This window comes from Acanthisitta chloris, unplaced genomic scaffold (assembly GCF_000695815.1).
Source record: "Acanthisitta chloris isolate BGI_N310 unplaced genomic scaffold, ASM69581v1 scaffold26282, whole genome shotgun sequence".
Taxonomy (NCBI): Eukaryota; Metazoa; Chordata; class Aves; order Passeriformes; family Acanthisittidae; genus Acanthisitta; species Acanthisitta chloris.
Window position 1 is genome coordinate 35,482 of NW_008661553.1, and position 9,522 is coordinate 45,003.

General features: G+C 39.1%; 1 protein-coding gene across 1 annotated transcript in view; it reads right to left on the reverse strand.

The window, feature by feature from the left end:
• Nucleotides 1–9,522, reverse strand: part of ERBB2IP (erbb2 interacting protein) — a gene marked incomplete at its 5' end in the record, with an annotated part of 35,863 nt that overhangs the window by 24,056 nt on the left and 2,285 nt on the right. The window contains 8 exons of the mRNA XM_009070279.1: nt 796–966; nt 1,541–1,662; nt 3,870–3,969; nt 5,252–5,321; nt 6,314–6,429; nt 6,797–6,926; nt 7,872–7,944; nt 8,415–8,559. Coding sequence (XP_009068527.1) covers nt 796–966; nt 1,541–1,662; nt 3,870–3,969; nt 5,252–5,321; nt 6,314–6,429; nt 6,797–6,926; nt 7,872–7,944; nt 8,415–8,559 — 927 coding nt within the window. The remainder of the gene's footprint in view (nt 1–795; nt 967–1,540; nt 1,663–3,869; nt 3,970–5,251; nt 5,322–6,313; nt 6,430–6,796; nt 6,927–7,871; nt 7,945–8,414; nt 8,560–9,522) is intronic.

The following is a 9,522-nucleotide window of genomic DNA, read 5'->3' on the forward strand; positions in this document are numbered from 1 at the left end:
TTATGGAACCAATTTCTGAAGTCTACAGCATTAAGAACATGAGCAGAAAAAAACAACACATCCTGAAAGGCTTTTCAGTAACATATGATATTTCAAGTCAATACTATATATCTTGGGGAAATATGGAAGGGAAAACCTGAGCTTTGAAATTATAAAGTATGGACTGCATCAGGTGTGAAATGGAGAGCAAACTCCACAGGTTACTAAGGTATGGTCCCTACCCTTTGTCAATCAGTTTCACTCTTCTCCTTAATGATGTCAATTTGTACCATTAAATTTCCAGGCAAATGAAGAAAACAAAAGGCCAATACCTGCAATCATTCTGTGCCACCACCATACACAAGTACTATTCCCTACCATTCTCCATCAACCTTTGCCTGCTTGCTGTTATTGCTTTCCCAGCTTATCATATAAAACCTTCAGTCATGAGGGCAGCAGTAAGATCCTCAGAGATTATCCTGAGTTTCACTGTGAAGTCTGGCAGACAAAAGAGGATCAGAGGATGACAAAGATGCCACCCTGCAGAAACTGAAGAGGTCAGCTCCTTAACACACCCACAGTTTGCATTTGCCTGAGAATCAAGGCACTCTCCTTGTTCTTAGTGTAGAAGGAAAATTGCTATTGCAAACCAGACATTTATTACAGACTTCTTTAGATGAGGAAAAGGTAAGTTGTGCTCTTTGATCTGACAATTTCTCTTGCTAAAGGGTTAGAGAGGAGGGAGAAGAGAATTAAAAGGAATCAATGACACTTCAGAAGTTCTTGCAAAACCGGAAGATAATTCTCATCTCTAACCTTTACCCCCACATCTTTCACAGAGACTGTCTGGCCTTCTCGTTTTGACTCCTTGGCAATGTCTTCAGTAGATTCTTCATCCTTTAGTCTATGAACAATTGTCTGGACTGTCTTGACCATATTCTTCAGTTCATCAGGATATGGAGTTGGGTATCTCTTCAGATTGCCTTCCTGTGTGACAGAAAGCAATAATGTCCTACATTTAATTACATGCCATAACTAAAACATAAGCTTTAAAACAAATAATTAGGACAAACCACTAGGATCTCCACTTAGCTGTTCAACTCTACCTGCACTGATGCAGACTTGAGTTTATAAAGCCCAGACAGACTATGAATCACTTTCATTCCCCCTCCCACCAGGTGTCTATCGATTGCAAGCAAAGATTATGACAACTGTAATTCACCTAAAGAAAAGTGAGGATTAATCACTGTTTCCCCACAACTGCTCTCCGCAGCAGCACTAGCCAGGTGTCCTTCTACTCAGGCCCTACATTGCCTTGTATCAGCTAAGAGTTCTTCCCCTGTGCCCTGCTTAAAATGATCTGGCCAAAACCCACCCAAACAGAAAACATCCAAAAAATCCAAACCACAGTGTTTCATCCTGCTAGATACTCCTAACTAACAACTGGTGATTTATTCAGCAAAGGAAAATCCACAGCCAAAGTAAGGAAGAAGATAGCATTAAGGGGTGTGAGCAAGAGGGAGGGAAGCACCAAATACACAACAATACATTCAATACTAACCCGAGGTGGTGCCTCTCTCTCATCTTTGTCTTCATCACACTCAAATGCCACCTGAGCACGTTGTTTCCTCTGCTCCTCCCACAGGGATGGATTGAAACTTTCATTATCAGATATGAACATAACTAAAAAAAACAACAACCCCAAAGAAGCTCTTGTAAGAATAGGATACACCAAGAGAAATGAAAATACTCTTTTTCTTTCCCTGGCTGGGATTGGTGCCCTTTGTATATATTCTTAGGAGAGAAGAGACAAGCAGCACCATTAACTGAAGACTAGCTGCACTGCCACTGCTTTATGAGCTTGGCTGTGCTTTTATAGCAGCAAAATCCCTATTTGTAAAAGAAAAACCATATACCCAGCTGTACACTAATCTTCACAATCACACTTAAGAATTTTCAGCAGAAACATGCTGAGAAGTATTTTAACTTGTTTATACATGAAACTATGTATTCGTGTGCATATATATTAACATGTAAACTATACTTGTATAGCTTTACACAGCCAGACTTCAGTGGTCACATTAAGCAGGTGAATTCACTTGATTTCATTTAATGAAGATTTAAAAGTGAGGAGTAAGAATGACTTAGTGACAAAAACCTGCATTATTACTATCCCTGAAGAAAGAAACTTAAGGTAAAAGCATGACACTGCAGAAGTTATACAGTTGGCAGGAGCTTTACAAACAAGTAATTTTTGCTCAATTTTACAAAAAAACCAACTTTTAGGTACCCACTGTCTCTAGGTCTAGCCTGTCTCACTGTTACATCAGGTTCTACTTCAGCACGTCAAAGAGTCTAATTAATCTGCCACTACCACCCCAGCAAATGTATATCCTTCACTAGCAACACCAACACTGTACACATTAACCACTGCTACACCTGAAATAGAAAACCACTTAATTTTAGGGCTCAGTAAGAGCAATGGAATATTTGTTATTCTGCATTTACTAGGTAAACTTGTAATTTTAACACAGCGAAATCTAAGAGAATATTTTCAGGTATCACCAAAACTTCCTGACCAGAACCACAGAATTTGATAGAGTATTTTAAAAAAACAAATTTCTATAAACACTATTTAACCTTAAACCTTCCACTTGTAATTACCACCTCAGACAGGTATTCTGTCAGCTTAAGCCAAACGAGCCCTTCCCTTGTCTGCAGAAACAAACCCTGGCACCTGAGAAATAAGAAGTTCAGATGGAGAGAAACCTTCCAGGAACAACCTTGAACTTCACTGAACCTCCAAACAATTTTACAGTTCTCACATTCTATCTGAGGTATTGCAGCTTCATTAGAAGACACTGAAAGAGACGTGCAATTTACTGTTTTTGCTGGTATGTTTAATTATTCCTCTCTCAGTGCACTAGACACTTGTGCCATGGAACAACAACTGTTGCCACTTGTCAATTTTCAGTTATTTCCATCAACATATGCCCTTCTCCCCCGTTTCTGTTAAAGCACCACAAGCTCTTTCCTTTTATCTGCATGGCAACGAAAGTGGAGCAATAAAGAGACTGAACTCTCTTCCTCCAACTCCTGATGGGGTTACTGCTGGAATATCTGTTTTCCTAACTATTTCGCAAGTGTGCAGAAATAACTTTCTGCTAAGGTCTTAACATGTTGCTCCTAACCTTTTACAAAACAGTTCCAACTAAATGTGAGCAATAAGCTTTTTTTCTTGGACTGATTTGCTTTCATTTTAAAATAAACCACAGATTGCTATGTACTTCAGCAAAAATATGTACTTGGTAACAGAGGAAACATTTTGTGTGATATTTTGTTAGAACAGGCAGTTTGAAGGAGACACCTGCTAAAGGAGAGGCTCACCCTAAACCATTCAGCTCCACTGGAATGAAATAGGGTGTCAGACTGGGAAGTGGAAACCACCACAGAATATGATCCTGCCAGTCCATTCCTCACCTAGCTCACTGGAGCAGTTCCATCTAGAATTTACCAGTACCTAAACCTCATGAAGTTAGTGTTCTCATTCATCACACATAACTCACAGAATCACAGAATTTAGAGGGTGGAATGGACCTCACAGATCATCTAGTCCCAACCCCCTGCCCTGGGCAGGGACACCTCCTCACTAGATCAGGTTGCTCAAGGCTTTATCCAACCTGGCCTTGAACACTGCCAGGGCTGGGGCAGCCACAGCCACCCTGGGCAACCTGTTCCCATGTCCCACCACCCTTACAGTAAAAACCTCCTTCCTCACAAGTTTACTTCAGACTTGTATTTAAGGATTATTTAGTGAAAGCCATATTAGCAGGAAGTCTCTGCACTATTATTTTCCAAAGGGAGCATTCTGACATTTCAGAAATCCTTACCATCCTCAGTCCTTGGCTGCTGAGGGAACATGTAATTAGTCAGCACTGTTTTCTGTGTGTCAGGGTCAGCTTCCTTTTGAAGAGGGATAAGTGGTTTAGACTAGAAAGTAAATGAAAGAAGGATTTGTTATGAGAACATATATAAAACAGTAAATTGATGTATGTATCAGAGAGCAGGTCTGTCCCATGACTTTGAAGACTACTTTTCCTTGTATTAACCCATTTCTGCTCTGAATAATTTCCATGAAGTGATGTTATTAACATGTCTGACTTTGACTGATGACTGGCTTTGATTGAGGGCTGAAACTCAGTAACAGCTTCAGTGAAAAGCAAACTCTGGATAGTCAAAAAAGAGCCTAGTTTCTGGTTGGGACTTACTATTATCTCCAAAGTAGGCTGATCTGGAATGCACAGAGATATTTGGCCATTTGAAGGTGCAAACAAGCATATGAAAGGAAAAATTTGTACTTGTTTTTTTCATATTGACACCTGATTGAACATCTTCCAGCCATGACAGGACAGAGCAGGGGATCCTTGAAATTACTGAGAGTGAAAGTGCATATCAGAGACTAATGGATTTCTGACAGCTCTGTACACCATAAAGCCACTAAGAAAATCAGCATAGTACAGAGGTCTGTGATGCAAAGGAAAAACACAAGCTACAAGTGAATCACAGAATTTTAGGGGTTGGAATGGACATTAGAGATCATCTAGTCCCAACCCCCTGCCCTGGGCAGAGACATCTCCCACCAGAGCAGGTTGCTCTATTCAACCTGGCTTTGAACACTGCCAGGGTTGGGGCAGCCACAGCCTCCCTGGGCAACCTGTGCCAGTGTCTCACCACCCTCACAGGGGAAAACTTCCTAGTATCTAATCTGAACTTCCCTCTTTCAATTTACCCCCATTACTCTGTGTCCTATCATTGCAGTTCCTGAAGTGCCTGAGTTACTGCTTTATAGATTGAAACTCTGACAGTCACAGGGTTCAAAGGTGTGGCAAGAAACCCAGCTCAAAATAAGTCATGCCGAGTTTCCCCACTGGTATAGCTGTGAGAGCAACAGCATGTTACATGCTCAAGTACCTGCTTATCACTAACTCTCCTGTGTAAATAAGCCTGAAGTAAGACGAACAAAACCAACAAAAAAACCAACCCAACATCTGTTAAATTGGATTTCCTCACAACACAGAACTCTCCCAGAAGTCTCCAGAGACAGGAATGCTCAGTGTTGTTTATTTCAGGAGAACCAAAGCAGTAATGTCAGGAAGGTATTGATGTATACGCACAGTACTAGGTCTTGTTATTTAACACATGGATCTGTACTCGCCAGTTCCATCAGGAATGAAGTCAACAATCATCTATTTTTAATGTTAAAAGTTTTCACCTGATTGTCTGATAGCCACATAGCAGTGAGCTGCTGCAGTTTTGTGAAGGTATATGGCAAGTTCTTCAGTCTGTGAATTACAACAAGAATTTATGTCAGTACATTTGGCTATACTGTTAAGAGTGCTAAGAAACACTTCTGCATCAGCCTGTAAAATGTTTAAAAAGGACATTTACAAGTTAAATTAATAACATAAATTAATAACTATTGAGAGTTGAAAGTATGTAATTTAGATCAAAGGTATAACTGAAATGCAAAAAACCCAAGCAAACTAAAAACCTTTTTTCTGCAGCTTAAAAAAAGAAGTGACAATGTAACTCGAATTTAACTCCATTGAGTGACTTGAATACAATTTTGAAGACAATTAATGTGAATTAATAAACCTGAACCTTCAGCATTTTATCTGTCAATATACATAGATGCCAATCAAGAACTGCTACACTTGGAAGTTAAATTTTCTCCAGTGTACATGTGTGAGAAAGGGGCTGCCCTGGAAAAGGGAAGCTCTGGCATCAGAGGTCAAATCAAGCTGCAGGTGGAATATGGAGAAGTTGAACTGACAGACCAGGAGGGAGAGCCCAGTTAGACATTTCTCTCCCAATACATTTCAATTCTATAAACTAGGAGCTCCCAAAAGTTAAATGTTTAGTCCAATTTAATGACCAGCTCTAATAAAACACAACTCTTCCCCCTTCCCCAGAACACTGCACTGTGACACTGTTGGGTGCTCCACAGTCAACACAACTCTTACTGTATTTTTAAGTAAGAACCAAAAGTTTCATGCAAATAACCAAACTAATTCCCCAGAAAAACACAGGCTAACAATGGGTAATGTATTGAATGCACTTCAGTGCATGTGCCAAGCCATTAAAACAAAGGCAGCTTAACACAATGGAACTGCAAGATCCAGAACACAAGGACAACACATTAAATATATGGATCTCAGTCAGCTTCTGAGCTGTGCTCGAGATAAGCAGAGACAGCACAATGCGTTCATAACAATCCCTCTACATTATTGCTGCATTTTACACAACATCTACTTGAATAAAAGCATTCACAAACCTATTGTCACTCAGATTGATGACTTTTAATTTCTGCATATCACCCATTTCTTCAGGGAGGAATTCCAGCTTATTAGAATGCAGAAACAACACTGTTACATGCTTCCAGTTTCCAATCTGGGAAAAAAAACCCCAACAAAAACACCACAAAGAATTAAATCACCTTTGCAACATAAATATGCAAATTTTTACTGTTTTAAAACAATTACTATTGAAGCTATGTAGCCTGTAAAGCATAAGTCATTTATTCTTATCTACTAAACCTTTAAGTTTCTATACAGAACAAATTTCTAGTTGCTGCTGAAAAAAAACAACAATCAGTTTCATTATACGAAAACTTGCATATTTGTATCCATCCTCCTTTAAAAACATACACAAGGAAAATCCTCCCAGGAATAATTAATTTGTTATCCAGAAGTTGCACAGACTAAATAGTCTGAAACAAATCAGGAAATTCGTTTTAGTTTTGTAATTACATACATACCTCTGATGGCAGCTGTGTCAGAAAGTTATGATCTGCAGCAAATGTTCTGATGTTACAGAGCTGCCCAACAGATGAAGGCAAAGTTTCAATCTCATTGAAACTGCAGTCCAGTTCTTCTACTGATATTAACCTGCAGAAACCAAATAATTACAGCAGATTAATTAATCCAACAGTAATTAAACACTTAAAATTTAAATGAAGCTAACATCACTGTTAATTATTAACCTCAAATTTAGTTCAAAATCAACCTAAGGGAATTAAAATCCAAGAAAAATTCTTTAGTGATTGCCTTAAATGTGTTTTAGGGTAGGGTTTTTTGTAGGCTGATTGTGGGTTTTTTGGGTCTGTTTTGGGCTTCCTTGGTTGTTTTTATTTTTTAACATCTCCTTTACACTGTCCTCATCAGAGACCATTCAGTGGGAACAGGCTGGTCAGCAACACCAAATGTTTGTGCACTACATGAAAAGGTGCTAGTGTAAGGCACTGACAACAGTCAGAATGGGAGAGATCCCAGCCAAACTGGAGTTGGGTGCAGTTTCTGAACAAGAATTTCAAGTGTTAGAGACAGTGAACTAATAATCTGGAAGTGAAGCAGCATTTTGTAAGCTCTGACAGCAAAAGATAACCTACATTAATTACAACAGATGAAAAGAAATTGGAACAAGTTGTACATTTGTACAGCACTTAATTCTCAACCAATTATTTCTGCCATCATTTGCAAGTTTTAAATTAAAATGCTGAACACCAAATTAGATACTAAAAAACCTGCTGATGAACAGGTGAAATTTCTCCTTATAATACAGAAACGATAAATACATGTTCAGCTTTACTTTTCACAAGATTTTTGATAGATTAACTGCATTAAGTGAGGAACATGTGTCTTTTGGTGTTGAATAATAAGAACACAAATGCTGCAAAGCAGAAGATAAGAAAACACCTGCTCTCAATTTTATTGAGACATTAACATGTGAAGAAATTAAATCAAGGAGTTATAAAAACTTCCAAAAGAGAAGCCATTCTTACAGAGATGTGTTCAGAAAGGCAATGCAGCTTCTCATTCAGGTGAAGTACCTACCCTCCTATGGAGTCTGGCAAATAAATTAACTGGTTTTCATCAATTTTAAGGGTTGTCACCTTCTTCAGGGAACCTGCAATGATACGAACAAGTAAATAAAAAAGGACATTTGAGCTCATTGAGCTGAGTTTTAGCTTGAAGTTAATGGGGGGGAAAACCCCCTCCCTCACTATGGGCAAGCAACCACATCTTCTCTACTCCCTGTTATGCCTATGGTGCTGTGCTCCTAAGGAAGTAAGTACATGAGCTTAGAGAACTTGTTTGCCAGTTTAAAATGTGTCAGACATTGGGCCAGGGGTAAAGAATAGTGGTGTTCTTCTGATACAGAGAACAGTTTCTCATCCATTTACAAATGACTGTATAAAGTCAAGAGTGCTACAAAACAACGATAAGCTTTATTCAGCCATTATTACTGCAATGTCACCCTTACAGCTTTATATGACACTTTTAATCCATGCAAAAACAAAGAAAAAAATGGCCTTTTTTTCCTACTTCCAAGTGTTCTGAGGCTTTTAAGAACATGAGTTAACTGAAGATACAAACCAATAGTCTCTGGCAGTTGCTGGAGTGAGTTGCTGGATAGCAGTAGGTCTTGCAGGCTTTCGCAACCTGAAATACCTTCTTCAACTACTTCAATGTTGTTTTTAGAAACATCCAAGTAGGTCAGTTGTTTCAAAGTGCCTATGAACTAGAAGCAGGAGAAAATAATTCATTCTAGAATGCGCAAGTTCAAAACAAAAAATCCAGCAGATGTGACAACAAACTGTCTCTCAAGTGCAACGCCAGGGGAAAACACTTATTTATAGTGCTGAAATACAGCAAAATGCAAAATATCTAAGCTTGATAATGAAACATTTTGCACAGATAAGCACAGCTGATGTTTTTACGCACACACCGCAGTAACTCTGGATGCCTCTACAGTGAGTCTGCTGCACATTCAGTGGTTTCATCAGTTACCCTGAATCAAGTAACTGAGGCTTTAGAACAGACTTCAGAACGAGACAGACAATGTAAGGACATCATTATGCTCCAGTAAGCACTTTAAATGCTTATTTTTGCCTTTTGTGTGAAACTGCATCCTACTTAACCTCAAGAACAACAACAATGAATCCCTAACTGTACCACACTGAAGAGAGAAGCCAAAATATAACCTTTTATTATTTTTCCATATGGACCAAGCATGGGCTTGAAGATAAATGCACACTACTAAATTCTTCACAGGGAAGATGCAGTCACTTTCAGAAGCAGTTTTATTTTACTCTAAAACACACATGTTCAGTATGTGTTTTACACATACTGAACCACTCATGACTCTTCAATAAAGAGCTAGTTGAAGTAAGGAAAAACAGTAGAGAAGAGTACTGGTCAGGCAAGAAGGCCTCACATGACAGGACTGCTGGTGATTTCAAGGCTGAAAACAGGACAGCTCTTCCCAGATCTCAAATACTCGTTTACTGGCTTACTACAACATAAGCACAGGTTCTCAAGTGCTGCAGTAACAGGTCAGCCTGGGCAACATGTGTTCCTGAGAGATGTCAGGAACCCAAAGTCAACAGAACATTTTCTCAGGAACTGGCTGTGCTCCCTGTTTACACAGCAGCGAAACTGGCACTGCTTGCATCTCAGCCAGCAAAAAGTCACACAAGCCATT